The 19,831-nt window shown below is 48.5% G+C and overlaps 1 protein-coding gene across 1 annotated transcript in view; it reads left to right on the forward strand.

Annotated features, from left to right (window-relative positions):
* The window catches only part of trpm2 (transient receptor potential cation channel, subfamily M, member 2), a gene marked incomplete at both ends in the record, with an annotated part of 128,178 nt that overhangs the window by 12,664 nt on the left and 95,683 nt on the right, over positions 1 to 19,831 (forward strand). The window contains 4 exons of the mRNA XM_084314042.1: positions 417 to 585; positions 2,135 to 2,315; positions 16,238 to 16,407; positions 17,608 to 17,788. Of these exons, the coding sequence (XP_084170168.1) occupies positions 417 to 585; positions 2,135 to 2,315; positions 16,238 to 16,407; positions 17,608 to 17,788 (701 nt within the window). The remainder of the gene's footprint in view (positions 1 to 416; positions 586 to 2,134; positions 2,316 to 16,237; positions 16,408 to 17,607; positions 17,789 to 19,831) is intronic.

Genomic DNA, 19,831 nt, shown 5'->3' on the forward strand with positions numbered 1-19,831 from the left:
AAAAGTAAGTAAAGTAAGTTGTTTAAAATATCTGTGTATTTAGTTAGAGAAATGAGGTCCAGTGTTTTCACATGGTCCTAGAGAGGGGATGTGTAAGTGCGCTACCCTGTGTTTTCACATTGTCCTAGAGAGGGGATGTGTAAGTGTGGCTACCCTGTGTTTTCACATTGTCCTAGAGAGGGGATGTGTAAGTGTGGCTACCCTGTGTTTTCACATTGTCCTAGAGAGGGGATGTGTAAGTGTGGCTACCCAGTGTTTTCACATTGTCCTAGAGAGGGGATGTGTAAGTGTGGCTACCCTGTGTTTTCACATGGTCCTAGAGAGGGGATGTGTAAGTGTGGCTACCCTGTGTTTCCACATGGTCCTAGAGAGGGGATGTGTAAGTGTGGCTACCCTGTGTTTTCACATGGTCCTAGAGAGGGGATGTGTAAGTGTGGCTACGCTGTCTCCCATCATGCTGATGACGCCCTCAAGCCAGAGGACTTTGTGGGGGAAACGTGGAACAAACACAGGCATGTGTCTGAAGTGCCTACTGACGCGTTTGGAGACATCAGCTTCGGTGGCCTGGGACAGAAGATTGGCAAGGTAATGCGTTCAACTGGACTAAACACTAGGGTTAAGTACCATTCACATCTGAACTGATACCAGTACCAGTTCCTGGAATTCGGTACTTGTAAAAAATCTGTCCAAACTTTTTATAAATCGCATGATCATGTATTATGTTTTAAAATGTTTAAATATCAACATTATCTGTCCATCCTCAGTAAATATGATCAAACTCCTCTGACCACGTCTTTGTGTGTGTGTGTGTGTGTGTGTGTGTGTGTGTGTGTGTGTGTGTGTGTGTGTGTGTGTGTGTGTGTGTGTGTGTGTGTGTGTGTGTGTGTGTGTGTGTGTGTGTGTGTGTGTGTGTGTGTGTGTGTGTGTGTGTGTGTGTGTGTGTGTGTGTGTGTGTGTACTGCATGTGTGTACTGCATGTGTGTGATCAACATTCTGCTCTTTGCTCTCAGCGCAGAATCCTGCCAAGATCATGGTCAGTTTTTAATGTGTTGGTAAAACTCCAATACACAGAGAGAGATGAATTCCTCCAAGTCACTTCTGCTTACATCACATAAAGCTCTAATCTCATTGGTAGCATTTTGAAAAGGTCAGCGGCAACCAAGGTCAATGTTGAAATAAAGTGTCAATCACCAAGGTATCGCTGCCACAGACTCTCTCCATACAATGTAGAGCTATTATTCTAACATGTGGACCATTTATTTTAGTATAATAAATACCACTTACAGCACCTTTAAGGAACATCAATTAAACACAGAATATGAATCCATAATTATGTAGTGTCTGACATGAAGCCAGAGCCAGTATGGATCTAGATCACAGAGACATTGATGTTGTTGTGCAAAAGCACCTCTCTCTATCAGAGACTAATGCAGGACAGAGTTTGCATGACCCTCCAAACAGAGACAGAAAGGAACTTAAACATGGAGCTCCCTGGCTACGTCCGGCACCAGCTCTGGGAAAATAAGCAGACAAGGGACTCTACCAAATTAATTAATTAAAGAATTAAGCAAGTAAAATTGCTTCTACCAGTAAAAGTAGAGGCTTATTTGATTGTGGGTCCTTTAGGCCCTTAGAAACATGTTTACATTTTAAACTTGAATGTCATTCAGCAGATCATTTTAAAACGGGATTTTTGTTATATTTTGTGTGCAACTGATGACGTATTTAAACTTTTTTGACGATTTACAAAAAAAACTAGGGTAAACTAGGTAACGATTTGGCTAGTTTTTACTTCAACATTGAGAAAATACTTTATTTACAATATTGAAATTGACATTCCTGATAGACAGTTAAGCAGTTGATTGCGATTTGCACAAGTCAGTTTCACTAATAATGATGTGCGTTGAGTTCTCAGTGAGGACATCGCCTCACATTCACTTCCCCACCTGTCGTCCCTCTTCCTACATCCAGCCTCTTTGCTCCAAGTACGGACACATAAGCAACAGACTTTCTTTCTTTCTTTCTTTCTTTCTTTCTTTCTTTCTTTCTTTCTTTCTTTCTTTCTTTCTTTCTTTCTTTCTTTCTTTCTTTCTTTCTTTCTTTCTTTCTTCCTTGTATGTGTGCTGGTGTCCAGTATGTGCGAGTGTCCACAGACACGTCCCCGGGGCTCTTGTACCAGCTGATGACGGAGGAGTGGAAGCTGCCTCCTCCCAACCTGCTGATCTCAGTGACCGGAGGAGCCAAGAACTTCTACCTGAAGACCAACCTAAAGGCCATGTTCCACAGGGGCCTCATCAAAGTAGCACAGACCACAGGTCAGCCTGGGGGAGGGAGAGGCCATGTTCCACAGGGGCCTCATCAAAGTAGCACAGACCACAGGTCAGCCTGGGGGAGGGAGAGGCCATGTTCCACAGGGGCCTCATCAAAGTAGCACAGACCACAGGTCAGCCTGGGGGAGGGAGAGGCCATGTTCCACAGGGGCCTCATCAAAGTAGCACAGACCACAGGTCAGCCTGGGGGAGGGAGAGGCCATGTTCCACAGGGGCCTCATCAAAGTAGCACAGACCACAGGTCAGCCTGTGTGTGTGTGTGTGTGTGTGTGTGTGTGTGTGTGTGTGTGTGTGTGTGTGTGTGTGTGTGTGTGTGTGTGTGTGTGTGTGTGTGTGTGTGTGCGTGTGTTAGGGCTGCACGATTAATCGTTTTTTAATCTAAACCGCTATTTGGAATGATGCAATTATCAAATCGCCAAGCCTGCAATTTTTTATTTAATTTCTTTTCTTTAACCAGGAAGTCCCATTGAGTTACAATTAACCCAAGTGTACCCTTCTTGGTAGAAATGGAGGTCCAGACACTCGCTCCAGATTTATGGCAGTTTATTAACAGAAGCAAGACGATGGCTGCTTTGTAAAAACTCTTGCTGTTGCTCAAAAACACTGAATGGTTACAATAACTCAAGGTTTGCATTGGATCTCCAGACTACTGTTACAAGAATGTTCCTTGGTATTTGTCAATACCGTCGTCCGTGATCTCGGTCTCTGTATAGCGGCGTAGATGTGTAGCGTGGTCAAGGCTCTTGTTCAATCTTCTTCCTGCATTCTCAATGATCTGATTCTCACAGTCCTGGGGCCCCAGTTATAAAGGCCAGATTCCAGGGTGATGACATCACAGGCTAGTGACCTCAGCTCAGGTATTCCTCCAATCCACAACAGTATCGGTTTGTCTTTGAAAAAGTAGGTGTGGCTTGTCTAACTGCCAGCCTACACACAGTTCACAGTTTACAATTTCATTTTCAGACTAATACATTGTTACTGTCACATTTATAACACATAATATATGAATTTTCAGCTTCCTCTTTCAAGGACACCCATTTCCATATAAAACGTTAGGTTATAGCTATAACCAAGTTCTGTTAATAGTGGTGACGCTCGGCGTCACTCATGCACTATCCCCGCATGTGCACGCGCACTGAATAAAGACCACAATGTACCTTTATATCCCAATATTTGTCTGACCACACCCCTATCAGCTTCCCATATAAGCAGGGGTGGGGCCACCCCCTCGCCTCCTTCCCAAGCTTTCACCACAAGGCGAGATCAAGGGCTGCAGCGGCGTCGGACGCCGAGCGTCACCACTATTAACAGAACTTGGTTATAGTTATAACCTAACGTTCTGTGACATAGTGGCTCCGCTCGGCGTCACTCATGCACAAGGGAGGCCGAGCGGGAGCCACCGGCCGACAAATACACCCCGCTGAAGGCTCCCCACAACCATCAGAACAGGGAGGGCCGAGCCCCCCTGACCTCCCCTAATGGAGGGCACCCCCCCTATTGGAGGTTTCCCGGGAGGGCGACGGACCCGACCGTGCGAAGAGGCACTCAAGCAACTCAACGCACAGGGTGAGCAGACCGTGGCCTGACCCCACGACTACACACACGCACAACCCGCATGCCACCCGGGAACAACCTCGTTACTGCCCCCAGAATCACGGGGTCAAGGGCAAACCCAACCACGTGGCAAGGCCGTAGCAGCGGAGCGCGAAGGAAGGCCCAGACCCACCAAAGGGACTGGACCCCCTGGAACGGGGGCCCGGAGAAGTCCATGATGCCAGCATCAAGACCCCACCAGGTGGGCACTTAGTGACCCCGCCCCCCACATCGCCAGCGTATTCGGACAAAGGCCCCTCAGCCGAGCGGGCCCTGTCCCCCCAATAGTACACCGCCTGGCACACTGACCCTGCAGAACAGGCAGTCAGCATGGCCGTAAGCACACAAAAAAGGTTAACCAACGGAAGCAGGCAGCGCACCGGGGAAAAAACCAGGCAACAGGCTGTAACCTGAGCCTGGAGCACTGCGGACGAGACAGGCGCCAAAGGAGTCAGCTGAAAACAGCCGCCCCGGCCGAAGGGGCGTATGCTGGCGTTGTTGCATGACCAAGCCTCCATTCAAAAAAAACCCACCCAGAGGGGTTGAGGCAGAGAAGGCTGACACGATTGGCAGACGTCATGAACGTGCAGGGGCACCCTCAACCGGGTAACCCGGGAGTTGACACTGCTCCAACACACCAGGGAATCAACCACCTTGGTGTTACCCAATGCGGTGGTTGTTCCTATAACCCCTCAAGAAAAAACTCCAAAACACACCTGCGGGTATACACCGGCTATACCGCAATACAAGTGTTTCAGTTTTCAAAAAAGGGTTAACCCAGGCCTACGGGTCGACGAAACATTACTTCGGACCGGGCCCGGCGATACGGGAAGCACAGGGTCACCAGAGGAGGTCAAAGACCACCCCAACAGGCCCCTCTTCGCCATGCATGAGAGAGGAGCAAAAAGAATGGAGAACCAGCCCCAAGCACACCGTACTTGGTATTCCCAGGCGGTCTCCCAACCAAGTACTAACCAGGACCAACCTGCATAGCGGCCGAGATCTGACGAGATCGAGCGTGTACAGGTTGGCATGGCCGTAAGCCATTACGACAGTGCAGAGTACAAAATGTACCCAACCAGGGTCTCCATAGCGCTTAACCCTGTGACACCCGGACCGACCTGGCATTTTCCCCCTGAAAAAGCCCAAGTCCCTCAGGGTACCAGAACAGCAGATCTGCATCCCCGGCGGACAACGGTTTAACTGATCCGGACCAGCGTGACCAGAACCAGTCCCGTGACCTAACCACGCCGACATGCCTACTCCAGGAGAAGGGGCAGATATGCGTGTTGATCTTAAACATGAAAAGAAGGCGCCACCCAGACGTTCGGTGCGAACCGCGCCCGGTGGCCCACCCCCAGGGCGTGAGACCCCTCTACATATGTTCAGATCCATTCCGTCATCATCCCCCAGATATGAACGAGAATCCGTCGACAACCAAAACAGGTCGTCGGAAGAGGAAAAAACCTCCATCCCAGTTGCTTTATAAAAACGCCGTTTTAACCTCAAGCAACCAAGGCGTGCCAGTCAGTCGCCTGATTACAGAACACCCCGAGCTAGCACTATACGTGCGTCGGGACACAACCACATCAATGAACAGGCTATTTAGACCTGTCATTGAATCCCCAAGGCGCCCAGGGGAACGACAAGAGGGGTGTGATGCTTCCTAACTCCAACTCTTTTTAATAGAAAAGAAGGAAGCACCAATAATAATATAATAATTCATTTAATTTATATAGCGCTTCTCAATAACCCGAAGTCGCTGACAGTAGTCGGGAGCAGGGGTACAAACAAAGAAACAAAAGCAAAGAAACAAAAACAAAAACAACAAAGAAACAAAAACAAAAAGGAACATGAGACCATGGGGGGAACAGGGGAGACAGCCTGATAGCACAAAAAAGGACTGGAGACAGATATCAATCAGGTTGGAAGGGAGGGGGGGGTTTAGGGGTGGGGGGGGTTGAAGGCAAGGGAGAACAGGTGGGTTTTGAGGCGAGCTTTGAAGGTGGAGAGTGTAGGGGAGTCTCTGATGGACTGGGGGAGGGAGTTCCAGAGTCGGGGTGCAGTGCGAGAGAAGGCCCGATCTCCGAAGTTTTTAAGCTTGGATGTCGGGACAGTGAGGGAGGCAGTGGAGGAGGACCGGAGGGAACGGGTGGGGCGGTAGGGGAGAAGGAGATCAGTCAGGTAGGGGGGGGGCAGGCTGTGGAGGGCTTTGAAGGTGAGGAGTAGTGTTTTAAAGTTAATGCGGTGTTTGATCGGGAGCCAGTGGAGGGAGTGGAGGACAGGAGTGATGTGTTCGCGGGACCGGGTGTTAGTGAGGAGGCGGGCGGCTGAATTTTGGACCATTTGCAGTTTATGGAGGGAGCGGGAGGTGATACCAGTGAGGAGGGAGTTGCAGTAGTCCAGGCGGGAGGAGATGAAGGCGTGAATGAGGGATTCAGCAGCGGGGGGGGAGAGGCAGTGACGGATTTTTGCGATGTTGCGGAGGTGAAAGTAGGATATTTTTACGATGGAGCGGATGTGGGGGTCAAATGAGAGGGTGGGGTCAAGGAGGACACCAAGGTTGCGGACTAGGGGGGAGGGGGTGATGGTGGAGTCGTTGATGGTGAGTGTGATGGGTCTGGATCTGGTGAGGGTGGTTTTGGTGCCAATGATGAGGAGTTCAGTCTTGTCACTGTTCAGTTTGAGGAAGTTGTGAGTCATCCAAGTTTGGAGTTCGGTGATGCATGATTCGATGTGACTGAGGGGTGGGCTGTGGGGGGATTGTGTACTGATGTAGATTTGGGTGTCGTCAGCGTAACAGTGGAAGTTGAGGTGGTATTTACGGATGATGTGACCAAGTGGGAGAATGTAGCAGATGAAGAGCAGGGGGCCAAGGACTGAGCCTTGGGGGACCCCCTGTGTGACTGGGGAGGGGGAGGAGGTGTGGCCGGAGAGGGAGATGAATTGGTGTCGGTCAGTGAGGTAGGAGGAAAACCAGTCGAGTGCTGTGCCCTCAACACCCAGTTGGTGCAGCCTTTGGAGGAGGATGGAGTGACACACTGTGTCAAAGGCTGCACTGAGATCGAGTAGGATCAGGATGTTGAGGGCACCGGAGTCAGCGGAGATGAGGAGGTCGTTGATGACCTTAACCAGTGCAGTTTCGGTGCTGTGAGCGGGACGGAAGCCAGACTGAAGGGGTTCATAGAGGGTGTTGGACTGGAGATGGGAGTGGAGTTGGGAGGCAGCAATACGTTCCAGTGTTTTTGAGAAAAAAGGAAGATTGGATATGGGGCGGTAGTTGGAGAGGCTGGATGGGTCAAGAGTGGGTTTTTTGAGGACAGGGGTGACAGCGGCGAGTTTGTAGGGGGAGGGGACGTGGCCTAGGGATAGTGACTGGTTGAAAAAGGCGGTGAGGTGGGGGATGAGAGCAGGGAGGCAGGCTTTGGTGAGAGTAGTGGGTAGGGGGTCAAGGGAGCAGGTAGTGGTCTTGGAGGTGGTCATGAGGTCCATGATGAAGGAGGAGTCAACTGGGGCGAAGGCAGTAAAAGGGGTGGGAGGGATGGAGTCAGGTGGGGGGAAAATGTTGGTGGGGGGGGCGAGGGTGGGGGAATTGGCGATGCGGGCAGTCAGTGAGCTGTTGATTAGAGATACTTTATTATTGAAGAAGAGGAGAAACGAGTTGCAGAGGTCAGGGGAGGAGAGTGAGTTATTGTCCGGGGGTTGTAGGAGTTTCTTGACAGTGGAGAAGAGGGTCCGGGGGTTGCGGTTGCTGCTGTTGATGATGGTGGAGTAGTGGGCAGATTTGGCAGCTTGGAGTGCATCACGGTAGGAGGAGAGGTGCTGTTTGTGGAGGTCAGCGTGGATGGTGAGGCGGTTTTTTTTTTATAGAGGCGTTCTAGTTGACGGCCGGTCTGCTTCATGGAGCGGAGTTCCGGAGTGTACCAGGGGGAGGAGGTGGTGAATGAGACAGTGATGGTTTTCAGGGGTGCCAGTGAGTCGAGGGAGTCAGAGAGACTAGGGTTGAGGAGGAGGGCATAGTCAAGTCAAGTCAAGTCAAGTCAAGAGTTTTAATTGTCACGGCATACAGGTATACAATGAAATGCGGCTGGTCTTGCCCGCGACGATGTGCAATACAGTGGTACAACATATAATAGAATCCAATAAAAATACAGTGGTACAACATATAATAGAATCCAATAAAAACAACAGTGCAATAAACAGGTAACATGGTGTGCCATCTCGGTATCTGTACATAGTATTTACAGAGCATATAGGACATGCTAGGTAGCTTTAGTAGTGCAATACACTGTTCCTGTTGTTTTACTAATTTAAAGTGGCCTTTCCTCTGGCCATAAGTGTGCATGTGTGCGGCATGAGTGTTAAAGTGGCTGCTAGTGTGTGAGCGTGCTCAGCGTGCGTGTCTTGTGTGTGCTTGTGTGTGCTTGTGTGTGGATAGTTCAGTTTTCTGTGTCTCTCAATGTTCATTGTTCAAGGCTCTGATGGCCTGGGGGAAGAAGCTTAGCCTAAGCCTCTCCGTCCTAGTAGCTGGGGTTCGCAGGCGTCTGCCTGACCTCAGCAGCTGGAACAGGCTGTTATTGGGGTGGTGGGGGTCTTTCATTATCCTGCAGGCTCTGGATTTGCACCTCTTGTTGTATAGAGCCTGCAGGGGAGGTAGCGCAATACCCGTGGTACGCTCGGCTGAGCGCACCACTCTCTGTAGGGCCTTCTTGTCCTGTGCCGTGCTGTTCCCATACCAGGCAGTGATGTTTCCGGTCAAGATGCTCTCTACAGCTCCTGAGTAGAAGGACTGGAGTATCTTCCCCGATACTCTGAACTTCCTTAACTGTCTCAGGTGGTATAGGCGCTGCTTCGCTTTCTTTACTACTGTGTCTATGTGTGTTGACCATGTCAGATCCTCTGAGATGTGGACCCCCAGGTACTTGAAGCTGCTCACCCTGTCCACGGTAGCCCCGTTAATCATCAGTGGTGTGTGTGTCTCCTGCTGTCCTCTCCTATAATCCACGATCAGCTCCTTGGTTTTACCAATGTTCAGGAGCAGGCTGTTGTCCTGGCACCAACGTTCCAGTACCTCAACCTCCTCCCGGTAGGCCTTCTCGTCGTTGTCCGAGATCAGCCCCACCACCACCGTGTCATCTGCGAACTTCACTATGGAGTTGGAGCTGAACTTGGCCACACAATCGTGTGTGTAGAGTGAGTACAGCAGGGGGCTTAGAACACAGCCCTGGGGGGACCCGATGCTCAGGGTGATGGTGTTGGAGGTCTGACTCCCCACCCTGACCGCCTGGGGTCTTTCACTCAGAAAGTCCAGTACCCAGGCGCTCAGGGCGGAGCTCAGACCTAGCTCGATCAGCTTGTCCACCAGTCTGGTGGGGACTATGGTGTTGAACGCTGAGCTGTAGTCAATGAACAACAGTCTCACATAGCCCCCCTTCTGACGGTCAAGGTGGGAGAGAGTGCTGTGCAGTACCTGGGAGACCGCGTCATCAGTGGACCTGTTTGTCCTGTATGCAAATTGCATAGGGTCCATATCACTGGGGAGGGAGGCACAAATGTGGTCCTTGACCAGCCTCTCGAAACATTTCATGACCACAGAGGTGAGTGCCACCGGTCTGTAGTCATTTGGACATGTTGGGGAGGGTTTCTTCGGTACAGGGATGATGGTAGACATCTTGAAGCAGGCAGGGACTACTGACTCCGCCAGGGATTGGTTAAATATGGCGGTGAACACCGGGGCAAGCTGGTTTGCACAGGACTTAAGTATGCGTCCTGTTATACCATCTGGGCCAGCAGCCTTCCTGGTGTTCACCTGCATAAATGCTCTTCTCACACTGTGTTCCGACAACGAGAGAGCGCCCCCGCCCCCCCGCGGTTGCCCCCCCCCCCTCCACAACAGCCGGTGCGCCAGTGACGTCCCTAGCCAGAGGGCTAGCGGCGACACTGTCTACACCGAACCGAGCGTAGAAGGAGTTGAGTTTGTCCGCGAGAGAGGCGTCGTCGCTCCCCATTGAGGGGGCGCTGACTTTGTAGTCAGTTATTGTCTTCAGTCCCCTCCACAAGCCTCTTGTGTCGTTTTGTGCCATTTGTGTCTCCAGTTTCTCAGCATATGTCCTCTTAGCAAGTTTAACAGCCTTGCGCAGAGTGTAGACTGAAGCCTTGTATTCTTCCATATTTCCTGACTCTCTGCCCAGGTTATAAGCCGTGGTGCGTGAGTTCAGGGCTGTTCTTATAGTGCTGTCCACCCAAGGTTTCTGGTTTGGGAAAACCCGCGCCTTCTTTGTGGGGACAATACCGTCTGCAACTGTTGTTATGTAACTCACAACGGTATCAGCGTACTCGCTGACGTCACTGGCGCTTCCTTTAAACATGTCCCAGTCTGTGACCTCGAACGCATCACGGAGCGTGGCCTCTGATTCGTCAGACCACTTTTTTGTCTCACGTGACACGACGACGTCACGCGATCTTTGTTTGTTAGAGGGGGCGGAGTCAGGGGGAAAGGCAGAGGATATGGACTGAGACAGTGTGAGAGGGTCGATGGATTTTATGTTACGGAAAGAGATGGTGCGTTTGTTGGAGTGGTGGGGTGGGGGAAGGGGAGCAGAGAAAAGGATGCAGTAGTGGTCAGAGAGTGGGAATGGGATGGGGTGAGGATTGGATATGGGTAGGGAGGCAGAGCAAACAAGGTCAAGTGTGTGGCCTTTGTTGTGGGTGGGGAAGTTGATGTGCTGGGTGAGGCTAAAACAGTCAAGGAGGGAGAGGAAGTCAGGAGTGAGGTTTGAGTTTGGTTGGTCAACATGGATGTTGAGGTCACCGGTAAGTAGGAGGCGGGTGGAGAGAGTGGAGGCTATGGTCAGGAGATCAGAAAGTTCAGTTAGAAAAGAGGGATGAGGCTTTGGAGGGCGGTAGAGGAGTAGTGCAGTGATAGAGTTGGGGAGGGAGGGGGCAAGGTATTCAAAGGATAGCATGGGAGGGAGGTTTAGGTGCAGTTCAGTGATGGATAGGGAGAGTTTGTGGAAAACGGCAAGACCCCCCCCTCGGCCAGAGAGGCGGGGCTTGGCGATGAAGCTGTAATTTGGGGGGGTAGCTTGGTTGAGGGAGTAGAAGTCCGAGGGCTGTTGCCAGGTTTCAGTGAGGAGGAGTAGGTCAAGGTTGTTGTCCAGTAGTAGTTCATAGATCAGAGGTGATTTGTTAGAGAGAGAACGGGTGTTGAGGAGAGCAAGGGAGATGGATGGGGGAGCAGGGAGGAAGGAGCGAAGGTTATCGAGGTTAGCGGTGCGGCGGGTGGGGGTGGCAGGGGGGCGAGAGGTAGTCCAGGAAGAGGGGATGTATGAGCCGTCAGGGAGGTGGAGAGTCCGGTTTCGATTTAGGCGGGGGCCTCTGTGGATGTTGCGACGGCGACAGTGAATGCCAGCGTTTCTGGCAGCAGTGGCAGTGGCAGCGGGGAGGCGGTAGTTGTTGTTGAGCGAGTGAAGATCAGCAGGAGTATATGAGAGGCGGCAGGGGGGTGGGGGGGGGGCAGTGAAAAATGGGGGGAGGGGGGGGAGTGAGAATCCAAGGGGAAAACGGTAGGAGAAGCAGGAGTCCGAGTTGGGTGTAGAATAGGAGCACGAGTGGGTTAAAAGTTGGTAGTAGCTGGAGGGCGGAGAGTTGGAGTAGAATGTTGAGCGGATCACTCCGGGGCTGCAGCTGGACAATGGGAGCACTCCAGAGTTGCAGCTGGATACTGGGAGAGAGAGTGTTGTTGTTTTGGAGCAGCGTGTAGTAGCCGGCTCCAGACCAAGCCCGCATAGCGGGCCGACCTGACCGCGCCATACCAGCAGCCAAGACCGAGAGGAGAGTGAGGGCAGTAGTGTAGTATCGCCGACACTCACCCGAGGAGATGGGAACCCGCAAACCAGCGCGAGGGAGTGGTGTCGCCCTCGCGGGAAAGGAGTAGTAGGATAGCACGGCCAGGCAGGCAGTGCCAGCAGCGGGTGGCTGGTTTAGCCGACAGCAGACAGCCAGGAGCAGATGGAGGGACACACACAGGACCGGTCCGGAGGACAGGTAAGGTTTTGTCGGGGAGAAAAATGTGTAGATCCGGGAGTTTGTTTTCCAGTGGCGAGGTTTGTAGACCAGTTTGAGATCCAGTGATGGTGGGAACGGTGGGAGTACAGTCGGCAGGTCCAGAGAGCAGGGGGGAAAGTGAGGACGTGAAATGTTTGTAGAGAGTCAGGACGGGCGCAGGAGAGGACGGGAGAGACAAGCAGCGTCGACGGTAGAAAACAAAATAACAAATAAAGTACAGGGAATGGACGTGGGGGAAACGGGTAACAGGGCTGGGATACAGTTTAAACGGGTAAATAGAGATACGGACAGAAGCGGCAGTCACAGGTTGACGCCAGCAATGCTCTGGATCCGAGAAAAAACAAGAAAAACAGCTGAGTGACGCGGGACAGATTCAATTGCACCTTGAGCCAACAGTATGTATCCCAGTCTACACAGCCGGGGGTAAAAATGTTTCCCATTTTTACATCCCACCACCCTCCCATAGGGAGGAGACGGAAATCCCCAGAGAGACTTCCCACGCGAGCTGTACAGATTGAAAAGAATATATTGCACCTTGAGCCATGTAAAAGTTTGGTTTTAGGGCTCTCCGGGGAGGAGGCACTGAACCCATACACACTCAATAATCAAATTGAATCGAATACACACACAATAGAGTAGGACTCCTCCTTGAGGTTCCACTCACCTTGACAATCTGAGGAGGAGGCTCTGTACTCTGAGGAGGCTCCCTCACATGGAAGGAGAGTCCCAACTCACAGAAGGCCCGAATAGGAGCTTCGTGAGGAGGAGCCCTGACCACCCCCCGAAACAGATCCATCATATGGACCTGAACAGCACACGGAAGTCCTACCAACAGAGACGCGCATAGTGACGTACTCTATGGCGGGGGAATTTCTGCGGTGCACACGCCCAATATTCCAGGGCGTGGGACCAGGAAACTCCCCCCCCCCCTCACCCTATAACGTGCCGAACCGCAACGTGACAGGAACCTTGAAGGACAGGTGGGTTTACCCCTGACCAACAGAAAAAAGGGGGAGAAAAGGTTACCAGTTCACCCCTTTACGACCCCACACCCATGATACGATGTAATGACAAAAAAGAGTATGACGCAGTCATAGTCAGCCCCATGAAGCGTCTAACAGCTTCACACAGCGCATGTGCCAACCTGCTATCTGATTTTTACTAAGGAAAAAACACAGAACAGAGAGGGCCCTCGCAAGAGCCCCGGTACCAGACTTACACATGTGCTTCTGTGGCCAGCCCAACCCAGTTGTAGGTCACACGACACACACAACCCATTATCACCTACAAAAAATGGCAAAAACACTCTACAGAGGAACGCCGTTTTTCATAATGAGAGAATACACAATTCTCAATTAGTATCGGCCACAGGCCTTGCTAAGCACACACGAAAAAGTGACCAAACAATCTTTTCTTTAGGAAAATAAAGTTTCTCAAGCGGTTAGCACAACCCCAACAACTAAGCCAAGGGTTACATCGTATCCCTACCACACAGTGACACAATATAGTGTAACAACATGTCTGAGAGGAGGATGAAGAAGTCCCCAGGGAACCGGGAGGAAACACAACCCTCCTACTTTACCCTTAATACGGCCAGTTAAACAGGTAAACCTGTTAATATGTGAACACACTGTTCATTGTCATTACAGGCTGAGAAAAGAATCATTCTTTACTCATATGTCACTAAGCATAGCTTTATAGGTTAGTTTAACCCCCTTAGTTGTGAGTACACGATACATGAACACACAATGTGTCTCAACACAACAAACCAGATAATTTCACATCTGTAACAATAACCTGATTTGCATGGAGACCAGTGACAAGACAATTCACACATAACTCGCGTCGTATCCTAAATGTAGTGCAGCAACACTCGTTTTGGAAAACATCGTTATTTACAAAACATTTAGAAGGGAAAGCAAGAAGAAGTGTTCAAGGTCTGGTCAGGACCTTGCCTACCGGGAGCGCAGATCAAGCGAATTGCAGTCTCTAACATGGCACCGAAGTAAACACAGCCTCCTGTGTTTGACGACACGGGCAGCTCGCTGCTCCAACCCGCCGCTACGGTGCTCCTTGTTGACGCAATCCTCGCCGGCTGGCCCCAGGGTAGGTTCGACGAACATCCTCTGTCAAAGATGACGTCGTAGTCAAGAGTGTTAAAAACATGTTATAGTCACAGCACGTTCAACAGTGTAGCATTAAGCTAACGGCCGCTCTCGGCCGATAGCAGCAAGCTAACGTTTACCTAGCCTAGTGACACAACAGGCTCCTGGTAAACACAGCGAGCTAGCGCCGCAGCTAACAGCTGACTGGCTAACACAGTAGGTCACAACTAGCAAGCAAGCTAATTAGCTACCACCTGAACTCGTACACAACGATACAACAAGTCACACTCAGACAGGCCGCCGTTCTGAAACCCTCCTCACCTTTTAAGAGAGAAGAGAAACGAGATGTTAACACAGTTTTACAACGGTGATATTACCAACACCCGGCGGAGCCAGCACAAATCCCATCTGGGCTGTAGCTGACTTGAACATGGATTTTCCGATAATGAACATCCATGCTCACATTTCCTCGTTTAGGGTAAACTCTCATTTGCATATGAGAGACGGGGCCTATACGGTGACAGAGAAGTACCCACGCGTCCAGAGATCCTGGGATCACCAGTTACTGGTCGTGTGGCCCACTAGTTGCTATAATGGGCTTCAGACCAAGGTCCTCCGCCGTTGCCTAAGAGGCTGAACAAAGGACCCTAATCTGGGGCCGGTTTCCGTAAACATTGTCAGCTAGTCCCCATAGCACTAACAGACAAATGGAGCTCGCAAGCAAAACATCACTCACCAACCTGGAACCCACCGCTTCTCACAACAGCGGCGCGTCCTACAGTCCAGCTGTGTCGCTGAAAGGCTTTACCGCAACCAGCCCCAGCAAGGAGGACTGCAGTTGAGAGGCATGTAGCGGCATAAACTCCCAATACGAAACCCGACGGAGGTGTAGAATGATCATCATCTTCCAGACACTCCAGTACGAAGACAATATCGCCGTATTTTCTCGAAACTAGTGAGAGAGAAAATAAAGATATGATGTCAACGTATCTCTTGTTTTCCAACTTCCTCCTACTAGCAACACGTCAAGTTGGGATCTCCGAAGGCTTGTGGTGAAAGCGAGAAGGAGGCGAGGGGGTGGCCCCACCCCTGCTTATATGGGAAGCTGATAGGGGTGTGGTCAGACAAATATTGGGATATAAAGGTACATTGTGGTCTTTATTCAGTGCGCGTGCACATGCGGGGATAGTGCATGAGTGACGCCGAGCGGAGCCACTATGTCACAGAACATTCCTTTTTAAGATCAGAATAAGCCATAACCTCTTTAAAACAGTTCTTTCTACATAATTATCTTAAATGATTCTTATTAGATTGGGTTTTCCTTATACTACTTTAAAACAAACCATTGCACTTTAAATCAACGTTATCATGAATATTTATTAACCTTATACTTTGTAAAAATACAATTGCCTTGTTTTCATTACAGACTATATATTCTAATAATCTTTCAAATTATAACAGTATTTACTGCAGTTTTACTCTTTTGTTGTTACCAGAAGACATATGAAACCATGCTTTTCTAACTAATCACCTTAAATGATATTAATTCAATCAGTTATATTGATAGACAACATTAAGTAGTTTGCACCAGTTTTCTTGTATTTTAGTAAAATAATCCTGTACAATTGGCTATAACTATTCCATGTTTACTCTCAAACTGTTTCCCAGGTAAAACCTCATTTCAGTAATAATTGTACTTTAGTTTTGTTCAAACAGAATATGAAAAAGCTACATTTCTAATATCCAAGTTCTGAGCATTTTCTCCTCTATATTTACACATGTGACTATCCCTGTATTCTGGCCGAACCATTGTTCTTAGCCATCGGGGGTAACTCCCCTCTGTTCTGGATTCCTTTGAGGCCGGGCTAGGTGTTTAAAGTAATCAAGACATTCAAATCTGTTTCTATTCTCTTACTTTGGTTGCTTAGTAACTAAGTGTTGTGATATCTTCATCCATTGTCACTGTATTTAAATTAACCATGTGTTCCTTGTGAGTTCCTGTGAGACTTCCTGACTCAGCATTTCAACTATTGACACAGCTCTGTCAGCGGTCACAAGAAGATCTACAATAACCATCTAAGGATATGTATATTTGTCCCAAAAATATACTACAAAAGCATCTAAAATGTGTGTGCGCGGTAGGTGCCTGGATCATCACAGGAGGAACTCACACAGGTGTGATGAAGCACGTTGGACAGGCAGTGAGAGACCACGCCTTGAGGAACAGCTCCGCTCAGCAGGCTCAGATAGTGGCCATAGGAGTGGCCACATGGGGAACCCTGCATAACAGACAGAGCCTGGTTCACCCAGAGGTAACTTTTACACATTTACACATTAAAACCACTACTAGTAAGATTTCAACAGTAATATATCACTGTAAATTCAACACCCACGTCTTGGCAGGATTACAACAGAAACATGAGACCTGTGTGTTCTATCCCTCTCCCCCTCTTGGGGGCGACATTGGCTCAGGAGGTAGAGCAGTCGTCTGGTAATTAGAGGGTTCCTGGTTCGATTGTGGGACTTCCCTGCGTGGCATGTCGTCCTTGAGCAAGACACTTACACACCCCTAACTGCTCCTGATGAGCAGGTTTGCACCTTGCCTACTCCTAGAACCCACCTCACCCCTGCCCACTTTGACAAGTTAACCTAGGATGGCTTAGAGTAGACGACAGAGTACAGCAACTTGCAATGGGCCTGGTCTACAAGATACACTACACACGACCAAGGTACCCATGTACATGTCAAAATACTTCCCAAAGGTCAGTGAATACCATGATCACAACACCAGAGGGAGCTCCACAAATCATGTTAAACCCAGATTCGGCTCAAACAAGGGACTAAACACGTTTAGCAATTATGCCACATCAATGTGGAACGCCCTACCCAAAGCTGTAAAGGAATGTGAATCACTACCCACTTTCAAAACCACTCTCAAAGAACACCTACGGGAGACTGCAATTCGAAACTGGCCCCTGTAAATGTCCTAACCCAACCCCCTCCAATGTACAGTAAATGACCAAGTATGGTTTTGTCAATATTCCAATGTACAGTTTTGCTTGTACAGTTGTACAGTGTTCCCCACCCACCCACCCCTCCTACCCAACCCCCCCGCCCAACCCACCCACCCAACCACCTCCAATGTAGAGCCCCCCCCACCCAACCCCACCCCACCTACCCAACCTCCTCCAATGTACAGTTTTTACGTCAAATGTATATACTCCCTTTTCTGGACTCTTTTTGTATCACAAACAGTACTGTATTTGCAAATCTGGTATGTCATAAATGTATAGATGTAGCAGTACTGTCATGTATGTCATATATGTTATGATGAATTGAAAATGGGGGACCCTGATGTAAACAAGACGAAAGTCTTTCTCTGGTCTGCATCCCCTTAACAATTGTGTGTATTGAGCTGTACTGTATTGTACCCATTTTGCAATCTGTTAATAACGTTTTCAATCAATCAATCAAACGTCTCTCTTGTTCTCTCGTCCTCTCGTCCTGCTCAGGGTCATTTCCCTGCCCACTACTCGGTGGACGTGCCGGGTCAGGGCGGCCTGTCCTGCCTGGACGACAACCACTCCCACTTCCTGCTAGTGGACGACGGGACCCACGGACACTACGGCGTGGAGATCCAACTCCGCAGCCTCCTGGAGAAACACATCTCCCAGCAGCCTCTAGGAAACCAAGGTAAGATGGCAGACACTTTTGTTTTCTTTTTACAATTATTATGATATAATTCTACCATTTGGTAGAATATGGCTTAACACATATACAGTACACATAACATAACATTCAATAATGAATGAATGAATGAATGAATGAATGAATGAATGAATGAATGAATGAATGAATGAATGAAATTAATGAAAACTTTATTTAACAGATTGCAGAATGGGTACAATACAGTACGGCTCAATACACAATTGTTAAGGGGATGCAGACCAGAGAAAGACGTTTGTCTTGTTTACATCAGGGTCCCCCATTTTCAATTCATATTGACATTTATGACATACTCAACATACATGACATTTATGGCATAGGGACATACAGGTATTTAGTACTGATACATTTGTGACATATACAGTATTCAAATATACAGTACTGTTACCCATAGATCCTGACAGAGTATATACATATGATGGGGAGGGGACTGTACATTAGGAGGGGGTGGGTGGGAGAGAAATATACATACGGTGGTGAGGAGACTGTACATTTGGAGGGGGTGGGTGGGAGAGAAATATACATACGGCGGGGAGGGAGATTATACATTGCGGTGGGGAGGAGACTGTCTATTAGGAGAGATGTTCCCTCTAATTTTTTTTCAGTCTGAGCAAACACTCAAACCTCCTGAGCAGACATCAGCAACTACTGAGCAACATACGTCACATGCCGATTAACCGGTTAGTTGATAAGCGGCGGTTTGTAAAAAATCTGAGAATCTTAATTTCCCTCAATGTCTAACATAAAAATATATACATTTAGCTGATACACAGAGAAATAATACAAAAAGGCATATTATATTCCTTAATCAAATATTTATTTGACCATTGATTGACGATACAGAGCAAAGTCCATACTTTGGCGGTGGCGGTGTGAGTCGTGTCACTAACTTTTGTCTTTTTAGGAGGCTGACTCGTCATTATTTTATTAAGTGAATTATAATGCGACTTCAAGGGTGACCATATTTTGATTTTTTTTAAAGAGGACACTGCCTTCAGCCTCAAGATACTTAATGATACTCAAAGTTTACTCAAAGATGCCTTATCATTATAATATATTTAAGGTATGCCTCCTCTGTATGGATATAAAATTATTGTTTATATTATTTTATATAACAAAATAATATCTCTCTATGTTACTCAACATGCTGTATTATGCCTAAAGTAATCTATCTGACAAATCTCAAGAACATAACTAAATCAACCTATGACAAAATAATATATATTTTCAAGTCTTACTGGACAAAATAAATAACAAGAAAAATATGAAGTAATGTTCTAAATAATAACTCTTCTGTATTAGAAAATCCAGCTTAAAAAATATATCTTTGTATCTTTTCAATGTAATGTAAATTATAAAACAGTAACCTCACAAAGATACTAATTTAAAAGTGCACTATGCAGTTTCAGATTTGTTGCAATTAGTGTACTAAACTAATTTATTACACACATAATCCTTAGAATGATTGTATCATAACAAGCATCTTATCAAACCAAAACATCATTTTGAGGCAGCAAAATACTTTTCAATTATTTTCTTTCTCTCTCTGTATAGCTGCATACTTCAATCAATTCGGTCAACTTTGCCATCAGACTCTCGCCTCGCACTGCTTTGTTTGTAATGTTTTTCTGTGTCCATGTGAGCTTTGAGATCGCCAGCACCTTTATTTTCTCTGCAGTTAATCTGTAATGTACATTTTCGCGTTGGCATTGTGAGGAGCCAGCGATGCTGGTCGGATCTGTCCGCTTCCTGCTCTGTTGTGTGTGTCTGTGTGAGCGCGCAGTAGCGCCGCCCACACGGCACTGAAAGTGAGGCTTCTCTTGGTAACGTCACACGCAACAGGTTACCGTAGTATTCGGTGCAACGCGCCAGTCAATTTAACTACATGCATATTTTACACAAACGTTTCTGTGCGAGACAGATTTCAGATGTGCACGGGAGCGGTTTGCCATGTGCGCGCGCGCACGGGCGCACCTTAGGGGGAACATGGACATTTACGGTGGCCAGTTT

The sequence above is a fragment of the Notolepis coatsorum genome (assembly GCF_963971535.1).
Source record: "Notolepis coatsorum genome assembly, chromosome: 5".
NCBI classification, from domain to species: Eukaryota; Metazoa; Chordata; class Actinopteri; order Aulopiformes; family Paralepididae; genus Notolepis; species Notolepis coatsorum.